Here is a 14,759-nt window from a genome sequence, read left to right on the forward strand (position 1 = left end):
TTTGTTTTTGGAGATTTTTGGAGCAACAACACCATAGATAAGTGTTGCATGCAGAACATTCCAAAGGTTTAGGATCAAGATCGAGTTGAATTCCTTTCTTGTTGAGAGGGAGTGTTAAAAATAGAAACAAGAAATGATAAAAATAGAATCCAATATATTCCAATTTTAATTTGTCCTTGAATTAAAATTGAGAATTAAAATTCGAATTTAGTCTCACCAGCTACTTGAAAGATAATTAATTAATTCATCATGAGTTAATTAGTTGGAGAAATTCAAGCGAGAAGTCTTTGTGAAGTCATGCAACAGTTATCCCTTAAATTAAGGAGATTATCCCTTAATTAAGGAGATAAGACTGAGTTGTATTTGAGTTGTAATTAGTTAGCTCCTTTTCCTGAGTTAAGTCCAGTTAAATTAGTTCCAAATTGTTTGAGGAACTAATTGTGAGTTCAGTCAATTAATGCATGCATGCATCCAACTAGTGTACTCCAGATAACCAGCATAAGTTCTACTTTGAAGGCAACATTCTGGAAGAAATTCAGATTACAAATACCTCGGGATTGACTTCAACAAAAATCTAAGTTGGAATGGTTGTAGAAAGAAAAGAACTTTGGGAGGTTGGAAAGCATTTTATGCTCTTCAAAATAGGTGTAGAGAGGTAGAGTTATGGGACTGGAAGACCACTCAAACTCTTTTTGGGCTTCTAGTGATTCTGGTGATTCTCTATGGTTGTGAACTGTGGGCTAGCAGTACCTCCGAAATGCAGTGGAGACAAATTGAGAAAATTCAAAAGCGTTTGATTAGAAACAAATTTAAGATTAAAAGTGCAGTTCCTTATTAAATATTGTTAAGTGAAACAAGGACTGTGCCTATTGAAGCAATTTCTATGGTGCGAGTCATAAGGTATTTAAAAAAAATTGAGCAAATGGAAGAGGGTAGATGGCCTAAGGTTGTCTTTAATAATAGATTGTGTAAGAGCAAAAAAACTTGGATGCATCAAAATAACAAATGGTTTAGTAAATGGGGTATTTGCTTGAACGTGTTTCCCATAAACAACAAAGAGATAAAAGCTTTTGTTATGGAAGAGTTCCACCAACGTACTTGGGATAAGGAGCTAGGAAGAAAGAAAAATTACTATATTGAAGTGTTTAATCCCACTCATAATCATCAACCAAAAGCATACATAAAGGCCAATATCTCTTGGAGAGCCAAAATTCTTATTGCTTAGTTAAGGACTAATTCTCATCAACTCCGTTGTGAAACAGGGCGCTGGAAAAGGCCAAAGGAAGTGTGGGAGGAAAAGGTATGCATTTTTTGTTCTTCCGGAAAAATGGAAACACAAAAACATTTCAGTTTAGAATGTGAGGCCTTCAAAGACAAAAGAGAAAGTTATGCAAATATGCAGGGAGCTAGCTCTTGGGATAATCTATTTAGTGAGGGGTTTGTTGAGAAGCTGGGAGCATTTATTGTGAAGCTTCACAAAAAAAGGGCCGAAGCAATCTGTCCCATAGGCTATCTTTAGCCTCGTGGACACTAAAATAATTTCTTCCTTACTTTCTTCCTTTCTTTCTATAGAAATTGATACTTATGAGTGTTTACCAATTATTTAATTTATATGACTACCCTAATAAATAACATATTTAAATTTTTATTTAAAAAAAATATTTTTATATCAACTTTATTTATATTAAAATAATGAGAAAAAACAAAAAGAAAAAATACTCTTTATATATATTATTGTGATGAAAATATTTTAATATTTACTATAAATAAAATATTTAAATCCATAATATTAAAATATAATTTATGTATATAAAATAATAAAGAAGAACAAAACATATAAAATATTTTAATAGTGCATGATTTTTATAATGTAATGTAGATGTGTACATGTTTTACTAATCAACATAAAATTACGGTAGGCTTTTATGTTATAATATATAAAATGAGAAAACCCTATGCAGGATTTTAATTTAAAACATGAAAATAAAGGTAAATAAAAGATAAAATTAAATAAATTTATTAATGTTGGATTCCAGAAATCTTTAAGAATAAATTTACACCACCATAAATCCGTTAACTGCCTCGATAGCTGCTAGAACTTACCTTCACACCATGGACATCATATTGAAGTCCACCATAAATGATGGCATTGAAGTCTACCATAAAAGATAGCTCCATCCATTGTTGTAATCGTATAGGAAACTTTCGTGACATAGGAAAGTACTCGAAAAACTAAAAATGAACGTGGTTTGAGGTTCATCCTTTCCAGCCGCTTAACGTTGCTATTAAACGTCTTGATACCATGAACGCGTGGTTTGAGGTTGATCATTTCCAGCCGCTTAACATTACTATTAAACGTCTTGATACCATGAACGCGTGGTTTGAGGTTAATCTTTTCCAGCCGGTTAGCATTACTATGGAACGTCTTGATACCATGAACGCTTAGGTTCACTTTTTCCACATAGAAAAGCGGACATACCTCAAGGGTCCTTAGATTCTCTCCGACCGGAAAATATTTGATACTTAGCTTTTCCAGGCAACGTCGCTTTCGGCGATGGAGGACAGCGATTAGATTTTGATTGTTCGTACGGACGGCCAGGTTCTAACTCGAGATTTCAACGGAGCGGGTTACATTCAATGAACAAATCCACCGTGGAGTTACAATAAAAAGATTCAAACTGAGAAAGAAAGGAAAGAAGGTTTTTGATGAAACGCATTCAAAACCCTAGAAGCCGCAAACGCAAGAACCAATCGCTGAGGAATGCATTTGAGCTTTTTGTTCTCTGTGATGCTGAAGTCGCGGTTATCGTCTTTTCTGAAACCGGCGCGTTTCACGAATTTGCAAGCCACAACGAGTAAGTCGTTCATCCCTTTCGATCACTTTCACTCATTGAGTATGTCAGTATTTGCTTTTGATGAAATAGTTGTTATCAGACAATTCCACCCCGCAAAGCATATTAAAAATGTTAGGTCCAGAGATCCGTTTTATCACCACAGTTGAGCATATCGGGCCATGTCACAAAAGGTATGAGAAATGGGTAAATTCGTTACGGTTTGCTGATAAAGTTCAGGGTAGCTAGCGTTCAGATACTTTTAGCAATTTTTGTAAAAGAGTGACTTGTGATTTGTGTGACTTCTAAATTGAAGCGTCTGAAGTTGAAAATAAATAAATTGGGTGATTTGTGCGCTCTTCCTCTTCAGCGTTTTAGATAGAATGAGTTGTGAATAACAAAATGGGATTCACAGATAAAATGGGAATATCTGCGAATTGACTTCCATAGGACACTACTCGTTCTATGTATTTAACCTCTGTGATAGAACTAGTTACAAATAGCAAAACATCGTGCAGAAATGATTATTATCTCCATTTTATCTTCCATTTCATTTGAGAGCATAAAGAAGACACCTCAATCCTAAACCACCATTTCCTTTGACATCATCGAATAGCTAATTAAACGTTAAGCCATCACATTGGAAAGCAAGGGCGATAAAATTTGTTCCTTTGAATGTTTGAAAACACCGGATATTGAATTATTACCAGAAATTCAGAGAAACCATCCATTAGGGCGCCATAGGTTGTGTGGAATGACAAAATTAGGTATTTGAACCCTTCCTCTCCAGGTTTTTTAACATTTGATTAGAAAAGTTCACCTGTGCATTCCGCACAAAAGTTGTAATCATGTTATTAGAAGTTCTTGGCATTACTTTATAATATTTCTATCTGTCCTTCCTTTAAAATAGTTGTCATATGAATTGCATCATTGTTATTATAGATTCCTTTAATATAATTGTCATAAGAATGGGAGCATTGTTAATATATTTTGTTCACGGTAACTGAGAATATTTGTATCTTCCATTCCCTTAACATGGTTGTCATTTTTTCTTCTGCTATCTTTAGTTAGTTATTTTTCCTTTAAAAATTTGTGAGACTAACTTCTTATTCCTCTGCATACTTGTTATTATGCTTTGGAAGCTTCTTATTATCCCTTACAAAATATCAGCAAATTTCTTTTCAAACAAATTGACAATTTCATCCTTCTATCATTGATATTATAATAATATTATTTTATTTTAGATAAATCTTTTTGAAATTAGTATATTAATTTTAATATATTTATATTTTAATTTATAAATTTAAATTAACTATTATTATTTTTTAAATAAGACCTGATTTTTTTATGAAAAACAAGGACAAAAAGTGTAAATAATAATATTAGAGAAGAATATAGAGGTTGGATTTGTTATTATGTTTTGGAAGTTTTTTATTATCCCTCACAAAATATCACCAATTTTCTTTTCAAGCAAATTGACAATTTCATCTTTTATCATTGATATTATACTGATTATTTTACTTTCGATAAATCTTTTTGAAATTCATATATTTATTTTAATATATTTATATTTTAATTTATAAATTTAAATGAACTACTAATATTTTTTAAATAAGACCTGATCGAAATCTTTCTAAAATTCATACATTTATTTTAATATATTTATATTTTAATTTATAAATTTAAATTAACTATTAATATTTTTTAAATAAGACCGGATCGAAATCTTTTTGAAATTCATATATTTATTTTAATATATCTATATTTTAATTTATAAATTTAAATTAAATATTAGATATTTTTTAAATAAGACCTGATTGTCCTTGATTGTCCTTGAAGAACAAGGACAAAAAGTGTAAATAATAATATTGGAGAAGAATGTAGGCGTTGGAGAACAAGGACAAAAAGTGTAAATAATAATATTGGAGAAGAATGTAGGCGTTGGATTTGAATGTAAACTTAAAGTACTAATGGATTTTACATTATAATAATAAGAAATATGTTATCAATAATTATATTAGTTATATATATATATAGATATACAGATAATATTACTAGATTAATTTATATAAGTTAATTATTTTATATCAATATTAGAATGAAAATAATGATAATAGTTATTTTAATTTCTCAATGGTATTAATTTTATTAACTATCTACCACATTTAATTATAATTAAAAAAATTATGATAATTTATAATGAATACAAAATAATATTAAACTTTAAATGAATAAATATTTATATGTTAAACGTTGTTATATCTTAAAATAAAATGTAAATAAAATTAATTTTAAAAAGAAAAATTTGTTTAGTTAGAAATATTAATCTTGAACTTTAATTGTAACATTTTAATTTAACCATACTCAATTATAAATTAAATTTATAGGTTATATTTTTAAAAAATTTGGAATTTTTTCGTGAGAATTAATCTTGTAAAAGTAATTATAATAATTCAGTTGTTTGATAATTTAGGATAATTTATTTATGATAATTAGAATTGATAGTCCAAATAGACAATAATTTTGAAAATTTGAACAACATTGATTAAATAAATGTTTGATTTTTTGTTAAATTTCTTTGATCAAAGTCACTAACAAAAAAAGATAATCTATAATAACTCATTGTAGTACCTTAATAAGTAAATAAACTAACAATGACCCATTTGACCCATTGTAGTTCTATTATAAGTAGAGACACACCTGCTTACAATCAAACTTCCCATTAGAAAATTCAAAAAATAACCATGTCTATATTGCCTATTAAGAATTGTGAACTAAAATCGACGTGGGAAAGGAACAAATATATAAATGTTTGATTTAACATAAAATTGAAAAATATAATTTCATATTGCTTTATGAATTAAATAATTATGAGTTTATTTCATATTATTATATAAATCCTTTCTATTTATAAAAAAACATTTTTTTAGAAATTATATAATTTTTGGAGACGATTTTTTTTTTTGTGGTTAATAGTTGATAGTTTAATATAATTTATTGATGATACATATTATTGATAATTTGAATAAAAAACATAATTTCTGTTTTTATATTTTTCAAATACTTTAGTGGAGAAGAGCTTCCATTTCAATATGGGAGAGATGTTGTCATGTGAAGTTATATTAAAAGAAATAAAATAATAGTTACTTAAAAAAATAAAATATTTGTTAACAACAAGAAAAATGAAATAAAATACATCAATATTCATTAAATAACATAATTTTATATAGAAAGATATAAATTAATTAATAACATAGGAGAGATTTGTAATTTCTTCACTACTCAACATGGAGTGTACATAGACATCCAAAATAATACTACAACCTAGTATGAACCAGACATAAAAATCATTCCATGCACATTTCGTATTTAGAAAATAAATATTAATAAGAAAAAATTCATTGAAACCCATCAATAAAATATCTCGATGAAAACATTATTAGTATTGGGAGAGTTTTCATCACTCACAGAACTTCTATTTTAGGGTATTTGTTTTCTTGAATGTCCATCAAACACTTTTAGATGCAATTTTATATACTTTAGTGAAATTATTAATTTTAGCCTTAAAAAATTTAGAGAGATATTCTTTGTACTTCCCAATATAATTGATACCTGTATTTAAATATATACTAACAACTAGAAAAAAATAATATAAAAATTTAATAACAAAACAATATAAATCAAGGAACCTTAAAATTATTGATTTTGGTCTTTAAAATATGTAGAGATCATTTCTAATAATACTATATTTAAATATATATTGATAAAAAAAATTAACAATAAAACAATATGCAGTGAGAAATATTTTTAAATAAGTGAATTGTTATTGAAGGGGTCAAAAGTACATTGTTGAAAAACAACATATGCCAAAACAACATATGCATTAAGGCTTGCATTATCTAAAAACAACATATGCATTAAGGCCTCAAGGGATACACTCTGAACCCCTTAAGGTTCCCTTTATTTTTGGCCTATGTCATCACTTTGCTAGTCTCTTCTCCCAACAAAAGAAACATGAATGGGTAGATTGGTTAACCTAGTGTGAGTACTTCAAAGGATTAGGAAAATCCAGATGGGGATCCATTGATCAATATAGAAAAAAATGTAGTTCAAATACAATCTGTGATACAATTGACTATTGGGATTCATATACCCATTTATGTTAAAACCAAACAAAGGAAGGCCCACATAACCTTGTGATTTGCCTTCAAGAGGTCTAGTTTTAATATAATGGAGGGTGACTTTTGAAGCCTTATTTTATGCATGGCTTCATTAGCCATAGAGTTAACATCATGGATTTTTCTCTTTAAAAGAAAATCATTTTTATCCTCAAATATGAAATCATTGAACATTGGCTTGAGTCTGTTGGAAATGATATTGGAAATTATCTTGTAGATAATATTACAATAGGAGAAACAAAAAAATATTCAAAGGAAGAAGTATCTAGCTTCTCAGGAGTGAGAGCCAAATGTGTCAAGTTGAATTCTCTAAGGATCTTGTTGAATTGTTTGGATTTAATAGGTACTCTAAAATGATCATCCCTAATGAGTTCATAAAATCCTTAACAAAATTCCATTGTAATGCCATCTTCCCTAGAAATTTATCTTCCTACATCGAAAATATAGTAGAGTGAATCTCTTCTTTTGAGACATCTTTTGATAGTTCCACATTCATTTCTTTACAAAAAATCTGGGAAAGATATTTACAACTCGAAATATTTCCTAGATAGGATACCTAGGGGGCTTTGAAGATAATTCACCGAAATAATCCTTACTAACCTCTGCTTTATCAACAAAAAAGGAAACCTAAGATCCCTACCAAATAATATTAAGCTTTCGTACCTCCCATGTAGTTTTGGAAAAGAATTTGTTGTCGTTATCTCCTTTTTTGATCCAAATGAACTTAGTTTATAAATTCCACGAACTTTTCTTTTTCTAGGAGACCCATTCTTTAATCCAAAAGGGAATTTAGTGAAACCTCATAAAAATTCAATGGGGTAACTAAACAATTTCCCACAAGGGTATTCTTTAGCTTTTGCTTCATTTCTAGCAAGAGCATATATGACTTGATTTTAGATTAATAAGAACATAGAGAAGAGATTGCTTTCATCCACTTTAAATTTCCTGCAAACTGTTTTATTTTGAAAACATTAGAAGAATGATTAAAGGTGACCTATTTTGAAGAAACAAAATTATGATAGACCTCTTCCACGTTTTCTGTTTCAGAAAATTTTAAAAGTGACAGATGTCAAATTTCTAGAGAAACCAATTTCAAAATAATTACAGGATGATCTAAAATATCTGCTACTTCTACCCAAGATTTGGAAATTCAAGGCCCATGAGAAATTCCTTTTGAGATAAGGAATCAATCTAATCATTTTCCACACATGCTTCACCGTTGCAACCATTCATTTAGGTGTGGTGGAAATTTCATGGGGAAATTTCCACAAGATGAAGCGATATGAACACGTATTAAAAAAAGACATCAAGATGATATTTATGGGGATGAGATCCCAACATAAATTTAAGAGAAATTTTAACATTGAGATCTCTCCCAAACACCACATTTGTAGCTAAGAGGACATCAAAATGAAGAAAAGTATCCCAAAAATGTCTTCACTCTTGATTCAAACAATAAATTTTAATAAAATGAATAGTTTTTCCCAATTCTTGATCTACCCAAGCCACCAAGATCTTGTGTGGGTGAAGAGAGAAAAAATGTTTGTAAGAGGGAGATTGCAGGAAATCACCAATTCTTGTAACATGCCTTCTGAATCTAAATCCACAAAGTTTTGATCTTTGAGTAAAAGCTAGATATTTTCATTGAATTTTCTACCAGGACACATAGTCTTTGAAGTAAAATTACATCAAACAAAATTGAATAGACCAATCCTTTAGATATGGGAGACTTCTCAAGCTCCCCAACCCTTTGAAATTTAGTGAAATACAAATCATTTAGGAACTTACGAACATGTGCATTGCCTACTCTAACTGCCCAAGTTATTGTTAGTTGCTTACACTATGAATCTCATGCTCCACCTTCAAAGTTTCCAAGGATAGGTGGTACTTACTACCCACTTGGGAACAATGGATATTGTCTAGTTTGAGAACCCCCTCTAAGGCACAACAATATAAACCATTTTTTCTTGAACATAACATGAATTTAGAAATCATTCTTCCTTATTTAATTAAGAATGTAAGGACACATTTTGAGAAAAACAAACCAACACTTTCGGGCAAGAGACATTAAAGGAAAAGGATTCATGGTGACTATTAGGATCAATAACTTTTAAGTGATTCAAGATGTTGAGAGAAAAGGTTGATGAGAAGGGGGGAGATAAATTTGACCCTGGGACCTAGGGGATATCACATGGAATAAACAATAATGGAGCCATAATATTGTAGTATACCTAGGGGGGATATTATGGGGTACAGAGGGAGGTACCCAAGGGAATAATGTAATAATGTGGTGGGCCATAGTTAATAAATAAATTGGTTAACCCACATCCTGTAAGGGACCACAAGCAGTTACGAATAATGTTATAACCTGTTGTATTAGATATATGGTATTGAGAGACCCATGGTAATGACCCATGGTATTGTATGTATGAAGCCTATATAGAGGCTAGAGACTCTCCATTGAGAGATGTCAAGTATTGGTTTTGTATTGGCAAGCGATGGCTTGTGGAGTGATCTCCTTCCTTAAGGAGTAATTATATGGTGTTATCCCACCTCAAGGGTTTTATCAATAAAAAAACATTTTCATTTCATATTATTGGATCGATATTGTTATTTTTCGGTATATTTTCTAGTTTAATATATTTTAAGGTTAGATCTACTACAAGTGATATCAAATCATTTTCTTGGGCAAAGGGGGGATATTTTTATTTTTATTTTTGCAGGATTTATTTGGGGTGACACGTTTGCAGATCAAATCTGAAAATTTTGGTGCTAAATTTGCAAAAAAAAACTAGCAGATCTGGATTCTTTGCATAAAATAACACAAATTAAAAAAAAAAAAATTGGTTGAATCAAAGTCCAGATGAGGGAGATATCGCTGATTTAAAATCAGTGGTGTTGCAAAAAAATTTCTAAGGGAAATTCGTTGATGGTGGATCTCTGGTAAATTTTTACAATTTTGTGGGGAATTTTTGGAAAATAATTACAGATTTGAGATCATCATGAAAAATCACCCAATTTCAAGAAACAAATCATTCGAATCAGAGTCCGAATGAGGGAGATATCGTTGATTTAAAGTCAACTATTTTTTTCAGAATTTTTTGTGACGGAGAAACAATTGCAGTGTGAATCTTAAAGTATAAAGTGTCTAGATCGAGATTTTTATCATAAAAAAAGATATAAAAAGGTCGTTCGATTTTCAAAAACAAGCTATAATAAGGATTATGAGCCATATTGACCGAGTTGTGGCCATTCTACTTCATGGCTTCTATTGAAATGATTTTTACAAGACGTGACAATGGTCCTACTATTGAAGAATTTCTAAAAAATCTTATGTCAACATGGCCAACAATTTGGAAAGATATAGCACAACTTTATTTTAAAGATGAGGTGGCCATATGGTGGGACTCACTTGACAACAAGAAGATGGTAAGCCTTCCTAATGAAGAATTTAAAAATTCCTTTTAGACAAATGGTCTCATGCTAGAAAACAAGATAGTCAGGAACATAAGGGGTTATTTTCTGCTGCTATCTCCTTATTACAGGTTGATGGGATGTATTCAGAAGGAGAAGATCATTGTGTCTATAAATCCTAGTTGCAAGAATAATTTTATCAATGTTAATTTGACAAAAATTGCAAGTTCCGACAAAACTCATTGAAAACACATAGGTTGATAATGAGGATATTCCAGTTTATAAAGATTTGAAGATTTCTATGGACAAATATGTATTGCACTCTGATTTTTATGCTTCGGATATGGGTAATGTGGTGTTGTTTTGGGATACCCTTGGATGGAATTTATTGGTACTATCAATATTAATATGCTGAAGAAATTCATTAATCTCTGGTATAAAAAGAAGAAAATTACATTAAAGGATATTTCCATCAATAAATAGGTAGAGTCCAAGGAGGATGAAGTAGAAAATGTTACAGGTACTTACACATCAGATGACGAGTTTGTGGTTGAAGTAATACAGGAAGATAAGCAACAACCCCAGGAGCCACAACATGTACCAGATACTAATCAAGCTCCATTAGGTGGTGAATTAAAGAAAGATACACCATTCATTAAAATGTCAGCATATCACCACCCACATCACCGAGCAAAAAAATAAGCAACAAGATGGCAACGAATTAGCATCAAGGACAACAACCACTACACGACAGAGAGAGAGGTGCAACGATCTACCCATATCACATCAACACAGAGGAACCATTAGGATCAACTTCCATCTCAAGCAAGTGAGGCACCAACTAGATCGAGTAATCACCTATCTTTGGTATGGCTAGATGCACGTGCATGGTACCAGTGGACTACTCTTTTGAGTAGATCTTATTATTTGTGTTTTTCTTATGTTTCGGGGATGAAACATGTTTATGGGGTGTGGATGTAGTATACCCAGGGGGGATATTATGGGGTATAGAGGGAAGTACCCAAGGGTATAATGTAATAATGTGATGGGCCATATTTAATAAATAAAGTGGTTAACCTGCATCATGTAAGGGACTAGAAGTAGTTCAGAATAATGTTTTAAGGCCATTGCATTAGATATATGGTATTGATAGACCCATGGTAATGACCCATGGTATTATATGTATGAAGCCTATATAGAGGCTAGAGACTCCCCATTGAGAGATGTCAAGTATTGGTTTTCTATTGGCAAGTGATGGGTTCTGGAGTGATCTCCATCCTTAAGGAGTAATTGTATAATGTTACCCTACCTCAAGGGTTTTATCAATAAAGAAGCATTTTCATTTCATATTATGGGATCGATATTGTTATTTCTACGTATATTTTCTATTTTAATATATTTTTTATGTCGGATCTACTACAAACATCCTCCACATCACCAATTGATAACATAATTAGAGAGGATGTCATTGTAATCAAAAGAGATGAGTCTAAAGATGCATGCTTAGGCTAAGTTCTTCTACCTTTTGTGCATTGTGGACCACTCATAGGAGGTGGACCTATAATTTGACATGGAATTAACATCTCCTAAGAATACCACCCCCTTACTCTATCCATATTTAGCTTTAAATGACAAGACTTATGACTAGTGAGGACGTTTTGAAAATTTTGAAATTCCCTGGGTGTGCCTAAGTATGTGACAAACACATCACTTGAAAAGAAACCTTTAATAATTTATCCTTTGTACCCAAGAGGATTTTTCATAGGAAATTTTGGTCTAGTTGATGAGCCCCATAGATGTATCCAACTAAACCACTATCCACAACCACCTCTAGTCAATTTTGGCTTTCCAAAACTTTTCTACATGAATGAATTTCCTAAAATTATTTCCAATTCCTTCCGTAAACCACTAGATATTGAAATAAAAGGGGAGGAATAGGAGAATAAACCAAACTTGCGAGAAGTTAAGGGGTTATCTCCATGAATCACAAGTAAGCTCCCAATTATTAAGGAGGAAGGATGAGGGGTCCTAAGACCAATTTTAAATAGGAATTCAAAATTTCTCCTCCTATCAAACAAACTAAAATAACATCCATCCATTAGATTGAAAAAGAAATTGACCTATATCCCATGATTGTTATCCAATTCTTCTCAATCTAAGAATGAGTCAATGGTACTACTATGGATTTTCCACAAAACATTCCCACTACTAGTTTTTTTAATAGCTTTAGGATATTTACTATATGAATATCCTCAACTACCACCGTTTTTTCTTGCTTGTCTTGCCTCCTAATGCGACTAGGATTATAAGAAGGTGATAGGAAAGGCTTAACTAGATGGGCTTTTATTGGATCATTAACCACCTTCTCACATAAATCATCTATAGGAGCATTGGAACAACAAAAATAAGCATAGTGAGAGGATTTATGACCCTCCTTATTGCCATCTACTAAATAGGAGAAAATCACATGAGTTTGAGCTTAGCATCATGAGGTATATTTCCCTTACTTTAACTAAGGAGGGACATCTAGTAACTTGGATGGGTACAAATCCCATTCGTATATGAATGGTGAGACTGGCTATATAAATTCCTCATCCATTTAGAATATCACACTTAAGGGGAGATGATACTCTCCAATATCCAACATATTATGAATCATGTTTGCAACGAATAAAGTCCATTACCGCACATAAATGGAGGAGACAACTAACAAGGTGGGACATTGTGTGATCCTCTCACACCTAGAACAGATGTGGATGTTGATTAATCCATACATTGGTGCTCACATAGCATGAAGTACAATTGTAGAAACCCTATGCAAACCAAAACCCCTATAGAAACTCCTATGGAAACCCATCATGTTACATCCTTGTCTTTTCCTAAATGATTAATTCATTTACTATATATATATATATATATATATATATATATATATATATATATATATATATATATATATATATATATATATATATATATATATATAATTTTTTAATGCAATAAATATTTACTTTAAACACATATTAAGTTATGTTCGTTATATATAATTCTATAAATATTGATTATATACAAATAAGTCTATGATAGATACTTTCCTTATTGATGCGATTCATAAATAAAAATTCGAAGATATATGAATCATAAATAAATATTATATTGTTATACTAATTAAACAAAGATATTCTAATAATTGAATTCCTAGTGCTAAGAAAAAATAGATATGGCAATAGGCAATTTTGTGAGCTTATGGTGAATAATGGTTCGGCTAGAAAATATCAATATTAATACTCCTTTTAAACAAAATATAGGGAGTATACATGGTAAATTTGGGTCTAGGTAATCATATTTTAATAAGTAGAGAAAAAGAGGAAAAATTATAAGAAAATACTTTTATTTTAAAGAGAGAAATATGTTAATTTCAAAAACCAATCAAGTTCAAATTATAGATTTCAGAATGATCCACTAACTTGCAAGAACACTAGCCTTATGGGTGCTAAAATATCCAATCAAGAAAATGACCAAAATTTTGAAGTGGAGAACCGAGTAACCCCAATGAGATCACATGAATTATAAACTAAAATAGGTGAGGAATGAGAAATGATTGGTAACCACAACATTAATGCTTTAGAAAAATATATGTTGTTAACGAACAAAAACCAAGCCTTCAAATAGAAGAAACTACCATCAACCACCAAACAAAGATCGAGATCTACAGAAATTGAAAGATCCAACTAGGAAGTATGGAAAAGTTTACAAGGACAAATAGGTATCTTTGAATTTCCAATGCCATCAAAGATTGATATAACTTATCTGAGAGGATGAAGGATGGTAAAAAAAACACTCTTGAAGAAGTATGACACTATCAACACCAATGTTAATAAAACACAAGTAATGAAATACTATCAAAGAAATCATCCAATTCGTCAAAAAATTATAAAACCACTATCGAAAACACAATGGAAGTTATCTAATAGGTTAGGAAACAAGGTGATATGATCCATTTAGTCATTCAACTACATAGAAAGGCAGAAATGCTAGGCATTCTCTATCAATAACGAAAATCTCTATCATCATTAAACATCTCCCCCCTATTAAACAAATCTAAAGTAGAAGTAAGAAAACACTAGTAAAAGCCCACATGATAAAATAACCTAGTCAAAAACTCCAATTGATGAATTGTTATTGACCATTTGTTGACCGCTTCCAAGAAAATAAAAAACAAATAAGAGGAATATCGTATGATCATACACACAATGATTCATACTGAAATGAATTCAATAAGCATCGATTAAGATTATTCAATGATCATTCAGCAAGGAAAGCATAATCAATTTGA

The 14,759-nt window shown here is 30.7% G+C and overlaps 1 protein-coding gene across 1 annotated transcript in view; it reads left to right on the forward strand.

Annotated features, from left to right (window-relative positions):
- The first annotated feature begins 2,672 nt into the window (after positions 1 to 2,672).
- LOC149182514 (agamous-like MADS-box protein AGL11) overlaps positions 2,673 to 14,759 on the forward strand; it is a 57,438-nt gene continuing 45,351 nt past the window's right edge. Inside the window, exon 1 of the mRNA XM_089418562.1 lies at positions 2,673 to 2,855. Coding sequence (XP_089274688.1) covers positions 2,707 to 2,855 — 149 coding nt within the window. The 5' untranslated portion in view covers positions 2,673 to 2,706. The remainder of the gene's footprint in view (positions 2,856 to 14,759) is intronic.

This window comes from Pinus tabuliformis, chromosome 3_2 (genome assembly GCF_031772625.1).
Source record: "Pinus tabuliformis cultivar Carrire ecotype Pingquan chromosome 3_2, CPIR1, whole genome shotgun sequence".
NCBI lineage: Eukaryota > Viridiplantae > Streptophyta > Pinopsida > Pinales > Pinaceae > Pinus > Pinus tabuliformis.